The 17397-nt window shown below is 40.1% G+C and overlaps 1 protein-coding gene across 1 annotated transcript in view; it reads left to right on the top strand.

The window, feature by feature from the left end:
- The window catches only part of STT3B (STT3 oligosaccharyltransferase complex catalytic subunit B), a 47380-nt gene that overhangs the window by 20338 nt on the left and 9645 nt on the right, over positions 1 to 17397 (top strand). The window contains exons 5-10 of the mRNA XM_056857360.1: positions 3583 to 3682; positions 12148 to 12246; positions 13069 to 13215; positions 13588 to 13636; positions 15380 to 15534; positions 17160 to 17371. Coding sequence (XP_056713338.1) covers positions 3583 to 3682; positions 12148 to 12246; positions 13069 to 13215; positions 13588 to 13636; positions 15380 to 15534; positions 17160 to 17371 — 762 coding nt within the window. The remainder of the gene's footprint in view (positions 1 to 3582; positions 3683 to 12147; positions 12247 to 13068; positions 13216 to 13587; positions 13637 to 15379; positions 15535 to 17159; positions 17372 to 17397) is intronic.

The following is a 17397-nucleotide window of genomic DNA, read 5'->3' as shown; positions in this document are numbered from 1 at the left end:
CCTAGAGGCAGGATAACTTGTACAGTCTTATACTGTTCTCCTCTGTTTTGGTTCACTTGATTATTATTTTTTCAGTTCCATTTCAGAGTTACTTAAAGTTTGGGCTGTCTAGAAATAGGCATTGACTGTACCTTTTAGTATTACTAGATCTTTGTGTGGCCTTTGGCACTAATTTAATTTTACTGATCCACCTAAAGGATTTTGTGGAGATGGAAGACTCTGTCTGAGGAGGTTCCAGTATTCTCTTCAAGCTGTTTCAGAAAGCAGTGCTAGGCAGCTGCTGTTCTATCCCATACAAATATTCAAACAGGGTACCCTTTGGTCCCACCCTGACATTAAGTCCTGTTTATAATTTGCACAGTAGGGCAAAAATTACTTGGAAAGCTTTTCTATTGTATGTTGATTTTAAAAGTATTACCTCGGGGAATATTTAAGCAGTTCACACTAGCAGTTGTTTATTTAGAATATTTCTTTCCTGTGATTTCCCCAAAAGGAATGTTTCATGCCATTAATACAAAAATCAACAAAAAACATTCAAATAGATAATAAAATATGGATTAGCTGTCCCAAAATCATAAACCCACAGTCCCAAACAGAAGCACTACCAAATAGAACAGCTTTTCATTGCCTCTGGAAGGCCATTCCATAGAATTACCACCACTGCAGAGAAATCTTGAGCTAAGGAAGGTCATACGCTTTAGGGGGAAAGAAGAATTGCAAGCAGAAAGCACGAACATGTTTCTCAAACAATAAGCTTAGGTCTAGGTATGGCCTAACCTCAGTGGTCTACTGCCCTTGCAAGGAGAAGGAAGCAGAACCAATCAGGCATGCATCAAATAATGATCAGACCATGACAATGGCTGAATCTCTGCTCCCCCGCCCCAGTCAGATCACCAATTTACCTGCTCTATACAGAAAAGAAGATAGTGTGTGTGTGTTCTCCTTCATATATTGGGTCCAAAGCAACCTGGTATATTGCTATGGTGGCCATGAAGTCCTGAGATTATCCTGACAAGGTAAACTTGACATGGATAGGGAAGTATTTCAGAATACTGGAAGTCTGTATCACCAGATCTCAGACCTCCTCTTACAAATCAGCCTGGGCACCTAGTTCATTTCTTTTATTTCTTTTCAAAATTCGTATGTTGTCTTTTTGTCCAGTCAGGCTATCAGCTAATAGTTAAAATAAAGCATACCATAAAAACAATTATAACCACACCTAAAATACACATTAGAACACATATAAACAGTGATTAAAATATAGGGCAGGCAGGAGGGATCATTGAGGTATCACCAGACAACATTAAAAAGTCTTCACCTCCTGTAGAAGTCATTACAGAAAGGGGGCAGATGAGTATCCCTAAGGGGAAAGTTCCCTAGTTTTGGTGCCATGACTGAGAAAGCCCTGGGTTGCCAACTGCCTAATTTCAGAAGGTGGCCTTTAGAAGATCTTAGTGCTTCTCTAGGTTCATATGGGAGTATGTGGTCCTTCAGGTTATGCCCGTCCCAAGCCATAGATGCCAATCTAACAGCAAACATGGTGGATTGTAAACCAGCAGGAACCCTTAGTTATTCCTAAAAGCCAACGGAAGGTACATAAAATCAAAACTGGCGTGTCTATACTGGACGCCTCCTGAAGGAGAGAGGCTCATGGAAGAGTACAGTAGCCACCCTCCTGCCCAGTTCTGGGTTGGTGAAGAACCACATACCCAGCTAGAATTAACAGAGACAATGTTGAAAGATTCATCTATCCAAGTTTCAGTCAGGCATACTAGGTTTACATGTTCCTCCAAGAGGTGACCTGGCATTGTACAGCCTCAAGGTTGAGATAAAGGGCTTGAGAGCCATACGAAGCTTATGTCTCAGAATAGGATGGAGATCAGACAAGTGACAAGCATATCAGCATTTCCTCATGCTTCTCCCAACCCTGTGGACCTGATGTAAATGCCAGATAAAATAACCAGTTCAGTTGACATGACTTTCAGAAACACAGACATACCCTTACCCACCCTCCATCCACCACCAGCCAAACCCAAACATGGACCTGACAGTGTCCCATGCTGGAGGGGTGAGCCGGAGGAATAAAACCCTCTAGAGCTGTCTCAGTCACAGAAATGAAAAGAAGAGGACTAACTTGGTTTGAAAGTGCTGGCTGATGGCCAGTCATTATAGCCCGTGGATGTTGATGTTACATGTCTGTGGCGATATTATGTGCAGAAGCTGAACATCTCTGCAAGTCAGAAGCTGAGGGAGAGTTAAAATACAGGTGTGAAACTTTGGAACGAAGATGTCACAGGTTTCCCTTCCTCACCAGTGTGAGAGGGCGGTATAAGTGGCTTCAGCAGAAGATGCAAGGAGGCTGAACTATCCATGCCAAATGTTTGATATATTAATATTAATATCTTTTAAAGATACCTTTATCTCTTGCCATATCTTACAAGTATGTGTTTTTTTCTGTAGTGATATAACTAGTTGAGTTCTTTCATTGTAAGATTGTCTAAAAAGAAATGGCTATGCTTATGATGCAGGTAGGGCTGATACAGTGCAGCTAACTGGCAAGTCAGTTAATGGGGCATTGCAAGCTCTTCATAACTAAATGAGTCTCAGAGTGGTAGTATTTCAGGGTTTGTTGTCTCCCTTGTGTGAGAGAGTCTTGCTGTTTCCCAGGTTCAATCAACTACTATTCAGTAATTCAGTAATTCTTCTGTAATGAATTTATTCTGAAAATTCTAATAGGTCCAATTCAGCAGCATTCTACATAGTCACAAAAAAGAGACTACGTGTCACCCATTATTGGATAACCGAATTCATGGAGCACTGTGAACAGAGCAGAATATAACAATTTGTATTCTGTTCAGAAAATTGCATGAGATAATATACTGTAGAGCATTTTTATATCCTGCCTGTCAACTAATATCAGTGTCCCAAGATGGCTTAAAGGTATGAAAGCACTTTAAAACATAGAAATTCAAACTTTAAAAAAAAAAAAAAATTGTGACTGGGATGACGCCACTCTGCACCTTTTAATCTTTGTACAAGTGCTGCAGGAGTGGAGTAATAAAGCTGGCAAAAATCTTCACCCTCCCCCTCGGGGTGGCTTGGCTGCTGTCTCTTTAAGGCTGTTGTTTATATAGACAATATTTGCATATCCAGGTTCAAATCCCCACTATGCCATGGAAGCTTCCTGTGTGATCTTGGAACAGTCACACACTATCAGCCTAACCTTCCTTACTCGGTTGTTGTGAGGGTAAAATGGAGGAGAACAATATGAGCCACTTTGAGTCCTCATTGGAGAGAATGGTGGTGTATAAATGAAGTAAATAAAATATCAGCCTACTTTGTGTAATTTATTAGTCTCCTTTCTCTTGTTTCTTGCTGTGTTGATACAGAGTGTAAGAAATCACTGAAGAAGGATCTTTCTACCATGTGTTCCTTGGGTTATGCAACCTGGTCATCTTCAGTGTTTTTGTACAAAATAACACTGACTTAGAACTAGAGTTTTAAAATGCTTATTCCCTGGCGATTTAGAAAAGTTTGCAACTTTCTTATTCTAGTTATGCTTATAATATTCATTTCTCACAGGTCTCTGCATGGGGTGGTTATGTTTTCATCATCAATCTTATTCCACTGCATGTATTTGTACTACTGTTGATGCAAAGATACAGCAGGAGGGTCTACATAGGTAAGTGCTCTGACTTGTTGAAATAGTTTGGGTGAAAACTGAGTTTTATTCTGCCCTTTTCTCAAACTGAAGTTAAACTGTAAAATTAAACCAGGTGTGTACATTCCTTTGATCATAGAATAAAACCAGTTGATTTTCTCTGATTTGTAAATCCCATGGGTATAAACTCTAGTGGTCTTTTCTTATTCCCCTGTCAGCTTCTGTCAGATTTCATTGGCTTTCAGGTGGTCTTTTGCAGAAATGTATGCAACTTCCTTGCTGTTCTCTTTGTGAGGAAAGCTGTACGTAAAAGGCAAATCACCTCCTATCCGTGTTTAAGCAATGATCTGTTTTACCATCATTGGCCATCACATCCTGCATTCATTAGCTTTATTAGATGGAGCTTGCAAACAGGTAATGCTTACATAATAGAGGACTGTTTGCCCTGTAACTACTAGAGTAAATTTGAACAAGTAACCTGGATTGGGTCAATCCCTTTATAATTCATAGGCAAAAAGTATAATAAGTGAAGCAAATCTAAATAAACGTTTGTTGGCTTTCTGTCATCAAACATCAAAAACCTATGTGACTTATTTATTGTTTTTCCTAAGCATTCATACACTAATAAAAAAAAAGTTAATGGAGCATAATATAATTGGTCTAGCACTTATTCAAGATCATTGAACATTCATAGAACATTCCATAAAGCCACGAAAGGGCTTTTTTATGGCTTTAGTGAATGAATATGGCTGGGCATCTATTTGACCTACTTGGCATCATAACTACAATGCTGACTAAACTCCTGCTAACTGCTCATGCATATTTGATGCAAAGTTATTGATGTTGACATCAATATGATTTCTTTTGAGTCAGTTTTGGAATATTACACAACAGCTGTTGTCAATGCTTAGTTGCAATATGGAAAAATGCTGAACAAGGCCCTCTTTCAAAACAGAATAAGCTACATGGCTCAGTCTGCAGCGTATTACAGTCTAATTGTAAATGTAAACATTTGCCAATAGAGGTATACAGATCTTAGGAATAATTCTGAAAAAGAGCTTTTGGAAGATCTTTTGGAATAATTCAGCTACATGTGAATAACCATGATAGTAGTATGGGAAGATGAAGGTTACTGAATATCAGAATTGGATTTGGAACTATGTAAACCTGTATTCTACAATTTACAGCTAGGGAAGTTTTATCACTAATGAACATACATGTTTGTTCAAGAAACATTAATTTCAAAATGGGAAACTTTATTTAGTCAGTGACTTAAATCAGTTCGTTTAAATCAATCTATTCTGCTCCAAGCTGATTCTACTTCCTAAAATTAAAACAGCTGTGGCTAGCTTGAAACCTGTATCCTAACAGATGTTGGTCCAATAAAGGTTAATACAGCACTGCTGATTTTACCTTCATTTTCGAGACCAGTATTGCCGGTTGTCCCTTCCTAATTAGGAAAGTATCAAATTTGGTGAAAGAATCTAAATCCTATGTCATAATGACTTTTTAAATTTTTATTATCTCAGAAATGGATACCAGCCAATAATGGTGCAGTCCTAACCAGACTTAGACACTTCAAAGCCCACTGATTTCAGTAAACTTAAAAGGGTGTAACCATACATAGTGTTGCACTATGTATTCATTTTTCTTTCAGAAAACAAAACATTATATAAGGGGATAACTGGCTAACTTAGATGGGGCAGATCCTAGACGTATACCATGGCTTGTATCTTACAACATCTGCAAAAAATTTGCGAAACAAGACTTTCCCACCTCGCTGCTGTGGCTTACTGAGCCATATGCATTTATTTTCCTGGGAGTCGGGATCATCATGGACAGAGTAGGGCAAAGTGGGGGCCTGCAATAAGGTTGCTGGGATATAGTTCTGATTGAGTTTAATAGGACCTGCTCCCTGGAAGTATGTTCCGACTTTTAGCCATGGAAAGACAAACTATAATATTGTGAAATGAATTGCTCTTCCATTATGTATGTTTCTGAAATATAATATAAATGTAAAATAGTAGCTATCGATGCTTCCTGATAGGTAAAGTGCATGTTGCAGCAGTCTGTTACTGGCTTGCTGTTGCTTATCACTGTGTTTTTGTTTGAGATGAGGAAGACATCCTGGCACATTTGGGTACTCCTCTTCCCATCATCCTAGGAGGCAGGAACTAGATTGCTCTTTCCACCCCCATGGGGAGAGGAGTGCCCGCCCTCTTCAGTTCTTTTCCTGTTTCCTCAGAGAGTGCATGGATTCTTTGAGCTTCATGGGATACCAGTTCTCACAGAATGGCTGGATTGCAAAATCTTTCCAGTTTTTGTGCCTAAGCTTCCTTGTTAAAGTTATTTGTCTTCCTCATTGTCCCGACTTTACAGCTTCTTTTTTTAAAATAACTGCTTGTTCCATCAGTTTGTCCCCTCTTTCCTCCCCCTCACCCCTTCTCAGTAGATCATTATGATGTCCTCAATGTACTCAACCACTGAAGTTTCAGATGCACAGATGCATCTTCAGAAGGAGATCTTGGGATTATTCTGCCCTGCATAAACCCCAGGCCGCACTAGAGCTCCAGGGCGGAGCCGTAAGCTGCAAAGTGCTGCAAATGAGCAAGGGAGGCAAAGAGCAAATTGGCGCAAAACCACCAGCTCACTGTAGAATACAGCAGGGAGGGCCTAACTGCCTAGATCACTGTAGAATATAGCAGGGAAGGCCTAACTGCCTAGAGCAGGCCTCAGCGTCCAGAGAAGAAGGGCCTGGAGGGGTGAATGAGCAGGAAGCTTCGACCCTGATTCCTGCAGAGGATCATCAAACAGAAATTGAACCAGAGATTATTAATGTTCCCCCCTCCTTCCAATCTTGGCTGGAGGAATTTGTTAACACTCAAATGGAGAAACAAGAGAGGGAAAACCTCCAATAAGCTCAAGCAGGTCTTCAGAAAGAGGCACAGTGGAGTTAGTAAGCAAGCTCTCCAGGGGCCCCCTCTCCCCCAACCAAAAAGGCATGCTACACAGGCTGCAGAAATACTGGACACCAGCAAAGCCCCTGCCTGGCCAACCAAGGCAGCACGTAAGGGACATCCCTCTGCTTTAAATAGACATTCCATCTCCCTCCTTCAGACTACAGGAAGAATATTCATCTACAGATTCCTCGGGTTCACCTTTGGAAAGTTCCATTTCCAATACAAGGCCATGCCTTTCAGTCTGACATCTGTTCCCAGAATATTTACAACGCTTCTTGTCCCATTAGTAGCTCACCTGAGGACCCAGGGGATGCATGTGCATTCATACCTGGGCTACCTTCTAATCAAGTCACCCTCTCACATAAAAACTTGCTAGGATCTAGAGCTCACCATACAGTGCCTCACAGATCACGGGTTTCTAAACATCCAGAAGTGTCAGTTGTCTCCATCACAATCAATATTCCACCTGGAATATCCGAACTGGAAGCACTGTCTATCTCCAAGGGACTATGTGTCTTCCTTAAAGACATAGTGGTCCTATGTCCAGATCCTTACATTTATGCCTGAAGTGAATTCAGTCTTTCATAAGAATTATTCCTACCATCCTTCTGTCATGGTCTATCACATCCAAAAGGGGAAAAAAACAAGCATTCTCGGTTCTGGGTGAAAGGGCATCTTGTCAATCACGGTATTACCATCACGTGCCCAGGGAGGCAGAACTAAAATATTTTTTCTTCATCTTCCTGTCTCCCTGGGCGGGAAACCCAGTTTCCGTCCTGCCTTGATCAGGGTGGCAGCGTCGCAGTTGAGCTCCGTTTGTTTGAGACAGAAATTTTTTTACCTTGTGTGTTGCCTTGTTCATTGCTTATTACCCAGTAGTGCAGGGCAAAACAGTTTCTAGAGCTGCTCTTAGCAGGTGGCTGAAAGAGTTCATATAGTGTACTCATCACAAGGCCTCATCCCACCTGAAGGAATCATGGCGCATTCTACCAGAAGTGCATCTACCACGGCAATCTTCCATACAAATGCCTCACTGGAAGAGCAACTTGGGCATCTAAGTCAACATTTGTCAGGCATTACAAGATGGATACTGTGGCAGCAGTAGATGTGTTTTTTGGCCAAAGAGTGCTGTAGTAGGTGGTGTAAACAGGCCTGTGTTTGTGGTTGGCAGTCGGGACCCTCCCATGGCTTTGTAACATCCCAAATGTGCTAGGATGCCCTCCTCATCTCAAATGAAAATGGAACATTGACTTACCATGAAGGTTCCTTTTGTTTGAGAACGAGGAGGACATCCTGGACCCAGCCAAGCCTTTTTGGGATTTTTTTGTCTCCAGTGATGGGGAAAACTGTCTGCCACCAGGGAAGTTAGTTTGTGAAATTAGCAGTTTTTTCTCTTGGTTTCCTACAGTAGTACTTGTTCCTGTTAAGGTTTAAGTTTTGTTCTCCTGACCAAGTTGTTTAAGAAGGTTGGGATGGAGAAAATCTCAAGGCACACGAAATCGTCTCTTTAGGAGCTATGGAAGCCTTTGAACTGAAGAGGTCAGGCACTTCCCTCCCCACCCACGGTGGAAAGAGCAATCTAGTTCCTGCCTCCGAGGATAATAGGAAGAGGAGTACCCAAATGTGCCAGGATGTCCTCCTTGTTCTGAAACAGAAGGAACCTTCACAGTAAGTCCAATGTTCCGTTTAAATCCTTTAAAATGTTTTTCCCCTTGCCTAATCTGAACTCTGTATTCATATTCAATCTTAATGGCCGTCCTATATTTGGTTTGTAAGAAGAAAGGAAAAATTATCATTCTGAGATGTGTCATATGCTGTTTGAAAAGATATGTTTGCTTCTTGTTACAGTTGGCCTCATTTTAAAAAAAAGCTACCATGTGGTGTACAATGGGTGCTGTCCTTGCCCTCCAAGTCCTGGCTGACTTGTTCCATGAATTCAATTTTCTGCTTCATGCTGAGTGTATTTATAACAAAGCAACTTTTGATTCAGTTGACAGGACAACATTTGGCTTGCTTTCACTGAGAATAAGTGGAATCTGTTACATCAGATATCAAATCTTTGTTGCTGCAGGTGTACCAGTACATGTGGACACAGAGACGTTCTGCTGTGTATTTTTCACAGTCTGTATTTTATCAAAATGCTTTATTGCAGTTGTGCATTATTCACAAATACAAGGGTGGGTCACTCAAACTGAATGCCAGGTAATGGTCCTTACCATTGACACTTTTGTGTTCATATATAAGCAGTTTGATTCCAGGCCTTTGAACATAGAATCTGAAGAAGGTGGATTACATACAGCTATTACTGTCATCTTCCTGAAGCCATAAGAAATTTAAAGATGGCGTTGATGTATAGGCATGCCTATCTCCAACATAGCTATCACCACATCTTTCTGACTGATTCAGCCAGGGAGGACAGTTCTTGACATTTCTGTAACTATATTCTGGGAATGGTGCCCCTGAAGGAATTGGAATTTTGTTGAAAATAAGCAAGGCCAACTCTTTGTTTTGCTGCATCAGCCCAAGATCATAAAACAGTCACTGATGAGACTGCTAATAAGTGATGCAAAAAAATTGTTGAATTCTGCTATATTTTAACTAAAATACGCGAACCAGCAAAAGCAGTTATGGAAATTTCCGTTTTGTAGCAATGCTCTCAGGGCTGTGGAGCTGCCAAACTATTATCCTTTGAAGTTTGAGAGAAGTCAACCTAGTGTCCATTTTGTAGCTGAATCACCTTGCAAAACGCCACACCAAATGATACAGTCCTGTCCTGGCTTGTCTTTTAGGTGTTCTTTTCAACATGCTATGATATATTCCGAATAACGGTTAGCTTTATTATAACTGAGTTATAACAAAGGGAAGTTTGCAGAAACAGTTCATTTGCAAGGGAGAAGTGTTTGGCAATCACAGGTTTCTTAATCTTCCATCATCCACTGCTTTTACCCAGTCTGGCTCTAAGACCGGGCTTTCTTACTGACTAGGAAAAAAAGAACCATAGCTTACGGAGGAGAGGGGGGACTGTGGATGAACCACCTTGCATCCAAAGTGCAGGGTAGGGATGGAGTACAGAGTTGGGAGTCCTGTGTGTGCTGTTGAACATCTTATTCCAGCCATGGTAAGCTTTTTTGTAACAGGAGGACTCAGTTCTGTATAGACTGCGATAAAGGAGGGCCGTCAAAAGTGATTAGGAAGCCATTATTGTGAAAGATCATGTGTCAGAAAATTCTGAAGGACATGGGAGTAGAATGGAGTGGGTCTGTACTTCCTTTACACAACCTCTTTCGCATGAGCAAACAGCAGTAAAGTGTGAAAACTTAAAAGTATAATATGTTGGGTGGGAATAGATCCTTAGCTTACACGATTCTCTTCGCGGTTAGCAAGACACTCTTAGGTAGGTACAAGAGATCAAAACAATAAAAGCAACAGTGAATCCCCTTTGCGGTTAAATGCCACAGGATGGCAGTGTTGCAGTAACTTTGACATTATGAATGGCAAGACAGTAGCAAGGTTAATTTTTATGTGTCTGAAATAAATGTCCTGGTTTAATGAACATACCGATCTTAAATACTGTTGTTTAACTTTGCTGTAGCTGCATTGCATGCCACTGTTCTTCCCAGCACATATCTAGTAGCTAAGGCTAAATATATTGAGACAAGTCCCAGTGTAGGAGGGAGACAGGTACTCATTACATTTAATCTTGATGATATTATATAGAGGTTTATTAAATATATTACATTTAATCTTGATGATATTAAATAGAGGTTTATTAAATATAGCTTATGCTTGTATGTGTTAGCAGTATGTTGTATTCCTGGGCCAGGGACATGATCAAATATATTTACAGCTGCAATTTGAATTAATACATTAATAGTTGGAGAGAGAATTTCAGAAATGTAATTTTGCTATGAATATATTTTCAGCCAGTTCTCACTAACACACACACACCACTGCCCAGATGGGGAAATGGGGAAAAGAAATCATCTGGGATCAGTGAGGACCAAGAAAACTGAGAGGAATTTGTACCGACTGCCTGAGTTGTGAGGAGGCTCTGCTGAGAAATAGGATGTGGGTTTCCAAAATACTGGACATTGCTTTTGAGGACTAGTACTGTCTGCCCATGCGCTTCTGCATCTCCATAATACTTGTCCAACATGTATATTTGTAAATTGATTATTACAAGGGCACATTTAGGCTGCCGTGTTCTCTGCTACTCCACTGTATGGAGAAAGATACCATGAAATATAATCTGCTTGTTTTGTTTCATCTGTGTGTCCGGAGACTGTCTTGGGGATATTTGACCCATCCTCCCCCCAGCCCAACTTCCCTGAACACTACAAAAAAAAAGGAGCCATTTGAAGATTTCTAATCAGTAATACTCACCAGTTGCATATAACAATACTGTGTGTGTGTTAAGTGCCGTCAAGTCGTTTCCGACTCATGGCGACCCTATGAATGAAAGTCCTCCAAAATGTCCTATCTCCGACAGCCTTGCTCAGATCTTGCAAATTGAAGGCTGTGGCTTCCTTTATTGAGTCAATCCATCTCTTGTTGGGTCTTCCTCTTTTCCTGCTGCCCTCAACTTTTCCTATCATGACGGTCTTTTCCAGTGACTCTTGTCGTCTCATGACGTGACCAAAATACGACAGCCTCAGTTTAGTCATTTTAGCTTCTAGGGTCAGTTCAGGCTCGATTTGATCTATAACCCACTGATTTGTTTTTTTGGCAGTCCACGGAATCCGCAACACTCTCCTCCAACACCACATTTCAAAGGAATCTATTTTCTTCCTATCAGCTTTCTTCATTGTCCAGCTTTCACACCCATACATAGTAATAGGGAATATGATGGCATGAATTAATCTAGTCTTGGTGGCCAGAGTCACATCCTTACACTTCAAAATCTTTTCTAGCTCCTTCATGGCTGCCCTTCCCAGTCTCAATCTCCTTCTAATTTCTTGGCTGCAGTCTCCCTTTTGGTTGATGGTGGAGCCAAGGAATAGAAAGTCTTGAACAATTTCAATTTCCTCATTGTCAACCTTAAAGTTGTGTAATTCTCCTGTAGTCATTACTTTTGTTTTCTTGATGTTCAGCTGCAGTCCTGCTTTGGCACTTTCTCTTTTAACTTTCAGCAGTAGTTGTTTCAAATCTTCACTATTTTCTGCCAATAATGTAGTGTCATCAGCATATCTCAAATTATTAATGTTCCTCCCTCCAATTTTCACTCCACCTATTAATACTATTATACTATAATAATATAATATAATACTATATACTAGTATTAATACAATACTATTAAGTAACAATGCTGGTTCCAGGTGGGACATTTGAAACAATGCTGTAAAGGGTCTTCTGAAGATATAGGATAAAACTATAGAAACATTTTATTTTAAAAAATGTGGCTCTTTTGAAACTAACTTTTTTTCTCTTAAAATTAATAAAACTAAGTGCTTTTTCTAAGTGTATACTTTTAAGAAATCATTCAAACAGTAATTTGCCTGTTTTGCTATCTTTTCCCCCCATTTGCAGCATATAGCACTTTCTATATTGTGGGCTTAATATTATCCATGCAGATACCTTTTGTTGGATTTCAGCCAATTAGAACAAGTGAGCACATGGCAGCTGCAGGTAGGAATAACTGTTTCCATTACTGAATGTACTTAACTGTGTTAGGATTCTGCAGTACAGTCCTACAGTGCCATAACTTTTCTTTTTGGGTGGGTAATAAAGTGACTCATTCTGCTCTTCAGGTAATCTGTAGGGTAAAAAGTTCTTTATTAGTATATGAGGGCAAAAGTGAGGGTCTTAATAAAACCTCTGCAAGCCGTCACCATCACTGGACTCATAAGCCACACCCCTAACTCTGTTCCTACAGGGTGCTGTACAAGTAATTCATATAATTTGGGGGGTCTCTGTGAATCGGGTTTATCAGGACATCTGCACAGCAGTCAGGAAAGTGCTTGAGAATCTTATGCTAGAGACCAGACTACTCTGCAAAGCCACAGAGAGATAGGTTGGAGAGATATGAGATGTGTGTATGGATGTGAATTACAGCTTCCCAAAGTCTTATAATACCATAGCGAAGGAGGTTGCTTACAAGAAGTAAGGGCCAGGAGATTTCCCTCTCCATTCCTTATGCCTAAATAAGCCTACGTGGACAACATTGGATAGTTGCCATAATAAATGCATGTCTAAATGGGTTCTGCAAGAGATTTGGGTTTTTTAATCTAAAAGAAGAGAATTACATGCCTCTGCATTATGCAAAAAATATTATAACTAAAGGATAGTGAACACATTTCCTTTTCGACTTATGGCTAGTAATCTTTCCACTACCTATAATGTGAACAGGATTATATCCACTTCTAAGTTTTGCCAACCTAGAGCAAGCATTGAAAGTTGTATGACCACGTCAGCAAGAGTCTTCATCCTTTTTCTCTTTTTTTGAACCAGGTGTGTTTGCACTGCTGCAGGCCTATGCCTTCTTGCAGTACATGAGAGACAGGCTAACAAAGCAAGAATTCCAGACCTTGTTCTTCTTGGGTGTGTCACTAGCTGCTGGGGTTGTATTCCTGAGTGTCATCTATTTAACATATACAGGTAAATAACATCAAATGAATGCTTTTTCACTTCCAGATGTCACTTCAAATAGGTTCAGTAATTCACAAGATATAATGAGGGGTTCAGGCACTACAATTTTTCAGGACACTGGGTGCCACATAAAATATCTTCAGGCTCCTAAATTATAGAAACTAGTTTTATTTATTTTTTAAGCTGAACTAAAAGGTTGACTAGATGCTTAATGGTTCATGCGTCTTAAAAAGAACAAGTAACTTATTTGGTAGACTTTCTATCCTTCTGAAGGATCTTTTGTTTGGTCATATACATAAAAGTTGATGCTGATGCACACTTCTACAGAAATCTTTGATAATATTCATTTACTGTCTTAAATATTGCTTTTTTAATTTTCAGGCTATATTGCACCATGGAGTGGCAGATTCTATTCACTGTGGGATACTGGGTAAGCAGGAATATTAAAAACCCGTTCAGATGCTCTTCTGTGTGCATGAAAAATTGGCTCCTTTCATGTTTGTAAAATCTCTTCTGATCTTAAGAGCCACAAATTTTCCTATTAGAGTTTTTAAGTGTCAGTTCTGGTCAGTGTGATGGACCAGTTTGAAAATATTCACAGAACAGCAGTGATATGAATTCAGATCATTAAGTGTTCCTTTTGAAGAGCTTATGGTTATAAAATTGTCACAACAGGTATCCTTTTCAATAGAAATTGCGCTGCTAAAACATCTACTCATTCATTAAGATTTGTAAAATAAACATTAAAGAAGGTTAGTTTCTTACATGAAAATGATGTGTGGTACAGAAGATTAAATTGGAAAGTGCCAGCACTTTAATGTGTGTTTGTCATATGAAAAAGTTGCTACGATGTCAAAAACAAGCATTGCACATGAGATGTATGACTGAATCTTTTTTGTGCCTGTTGGTTGGCTTCAATACAGCCAGATGGGAGAGAATCTTATTTTGGTTGCAACGGTGGGGCTGGGAAAGGGGGCTTGACAAAACCTTCTCCTCACATTGGTTTCCTGATTCCAGTAGCTGACCCCCTCCCTCAAAGCTGTTGTTAGCCTGAGTGGAGGGAAAAACCTGAAAATAGGTACCTACACCATTGCTGCATTTCCCCCCCAGAAGCTGTGCTAATAGCAGCTTCAGGATGAGGGAGGACTAGATCAGGAGAACGACATAAGAGAGTGTTGTGCTCCTTATTTGTTTTCAATTACATACATAAAATATATTCTGGTGGTCTGGGCTTTTGTTCCACTTTCAAGATCTGTCAAACCCTGAGACAAATATAAGTTGGGGGGGGGCTTCCCTTTACCCAGAGCCCAAAATCTCTCATTCATATACAAAGCTGTGTGTGTGTAAAGTGCCGTCAAGTCGCAGCCGACTTATGGCAACCCCTTATATGGTTTTCAAGGCAAGAGACTAACAGAGGTGGCTTGCCAGTGCCTTCCTCTGTATAGCAACCCTGGTATTCCTTGGTGGTCTCCCATCCAAATATTAACCAGGGCTGACCCTGCTTAGCTTCTGAGATCTGACGAGATCAGGCTAGCCTGGGCCATCCAGGTCAGGGCCACACAGCTTTAAAGTGTGTTTAAAATCAGGAAATCGGACTGAGGATTTCCCATATCTCATCTGTTTTTTACCCTTAAGTCCCCGTGTCAGCCAACTCAGAACCAGCTGGTAATGACTAGACTGGGGAATCTAAAGGCACAGCCAAGGCTTCAGGATATTAGTTTGGGTAGTTTTGACCCAATTGCATGGCTTGGTCTGTGTATGTAGTACAAATGAATATGGTCTCTATTTTGTAAGATCTGTGCTTTGAAATTTCCCTAGTTGGAAACCTATTCTCCTATTAAAATAGGGAGTTGTACTTTTGCATGAACATTTCATCTCGACATTTTTTCTCCCTCTGTAGCAAGGGCACAAAATAAAACTTTGTAATGAGAAGCACGTTTTGGCAGCTTGAAAATGCTTGTTTTGAGATCAGTTAAAATCAATTCAAGCTTAAGAAACGTTTACTTTAAGTATTACGAAAGGCAAAGACTGTTAAGAATGTGTTGCATTTTTTCTGAGTAAACAATATACAACATCTTAGGTAACCTAAAAGATTTTAATCAGTGCTCCTTTGTACTTTCTTGGTCAGTTTCATCCCTTCAAATTAATTTGAACTGAATTTTTTTTAAACAAGGTATGCGAAAATTCACATCCCGATCATTGCTTCTGTGTCTGAGCATCAGCCTACAACATGGGTTTCCTTCTTTTTTGATCTACATATTCTCGTGTGTACTTTCCCAGCAGGGCTGTGGTTCTGTATCAAAAACATCAATGATGAAAGAGTCTTTGGTAAGAGGAAGCAACTAACTTTTAAAAATTGAACTGGGAACCTGAAGTTGACATTTATGTGTGATAGTTTACAACAGGCTGGATCCAAAGATTACTTTCTGCTATGTGGGGAGGCTCTTCCCTTAGCAGAAGGGAATTCTTCAATCATATGTTTCTTCTTATTTGGTTAAAAATATTTCCTTAGTACTTGGAAACACTGCTTAACATGATTTCATTCAGATGTATTGACATCCCTACATTGACTGTTTACTTCAAATGTCATTCCCTCTAATAGCCTGGATAGCCCTCATGCCCCCCAAAAGTGGCACAATGGGGCTGGCCAGAACCACATGGGAGGAGGCTTTTGCATATCCAGGAGGAACCCAAGCGTGCAGGAAAATATGACATTTCAAATTAAACTCAGTGAGGGAGGGTCCCAAAAAAGGGAGTGGAAACAACTGCTCCAGAATCCTGGCAGCGTGAGAATTGAGCACGGGGGAAGCACTGACTCCGCTTAGTGGTCTTAAAGCTGAAGGGTATCAAGCCACTTACAGGTTATTATTCTTTAGTTTATGGGGGCAGGGAGGAACTAAAGGGTTCTCTAGCCCTTCTTCAGTGCTCATCTTGCACAAGGAATGAAAACAGCTTCTCCTTGGGCAGGAAAAGTGATCTCTGTCACAGTGCTTTGATGGGCTCCCACCCTGTCAGCCTCTCTCTGCCATTGCATGGTGTCTAGAAAGTTCTTCTGTGCTTCTGCTCAGAGTTAGTGGTATGAGGGATAAGATATTTCCTCTTTCCACAATTCCTTGTGAGTTATCCTTTTTCTTCCACTAAGAAATGAGTGGCTCCTTGTCACCAGGATCACACAGTATGAGTAATAATAATAATGAATAGCTCTTGAAATATATTCCCATTTTAGTCAGTGTTGTATGCAAACTGATGAATCCACTACCAATTAAATAAACTCAAATATAACATTTCCAGAGATAGACCTTCTTAATGGTAAAAGCTGTTCTTCCATCAAAATTAGTATAGTTGCAGTTTAGTATAATATTATTTGAGCATTTCTGTAGTTCATTGTTGACAACATAATACCTGTTTCCAGTTTGCTTGTGGTTTTCCCTTCTGTGGTAATTTTAAATCTGATGCTTAATCCAATAGAAAGGAATCATTTTATTCAATCCAGTCTGAAAAATTACCTTTTCAGAACAGCACTTGTGAGCACTCAAGTTCAGTTCTTTTCTACTTTAGCACTAGTGCAGATGAGCCCAGGAGTTCATAGAAACCTCACTGCAGTAATTTAGTTGTGTCATTTAAAAGCCATTTTCTTTTATTCCTCAAATCTTCTACCCGCTGCTTGTTAAATTGGTATGCTAAGAGGTGAGATGTCTTAGTAAGATAAAACTAATATAACCTTGGTTCTTATCACTAAATGTGGCAAAAGAAACCCTTTTATTGGAAGTTGTAATGCAGTTCAGACAGAGGCGCGGGTCTATATCCAGCAGTAGACTTTAAGAAATAAAAATTGGCACGTTCACCTCAGAGTGTGTGTTGCCTTTATTTCTGAAACTTGTATCCTAACTTTAATAATGCTGATTCCGTTTAAATACCAAATAGTAAAATGAAGTGGTTCTGTGTCCCCACAGTGGCTCTGTATGCAATCAGTGCTGTTTACTTTGCTGGAGTGATGGTTCGTCTGATGCTAACTTTGACTCCAGTGGTCTGCATGCTGTCGGCAATTGCTTTCTCTAATGTTTTCGAGCATTATTTGGGTGATGACATGAAGAGAGAGAATCCACCAGTAGAAGATAGCAGTGATGAAGATGATAAACGAAACCCAGGAAATCTCTATGATAAGGTAGGTGCAGGAGGTCACGATGGTGT

Source organism: Euleptes europaea, chromosome 11 (assembly GCF_029931775.1).
Source record: "Euleptes europaea isolate rEulEur1 chromosome 11, rEulEur1.hap1, whole genome shotgun sequence".
Taxonomy (NCBI): Eukaryota; Metazoa; Chordata; class Lepidosauria; order Squamata; family Sphaerodactylidae; genus Euleptes; species Euleptes europaea.
Note: the sequence above shows the minus strand (reverse complement) of the source record. Positions and strands in the feature narration are given on the sequence as shown.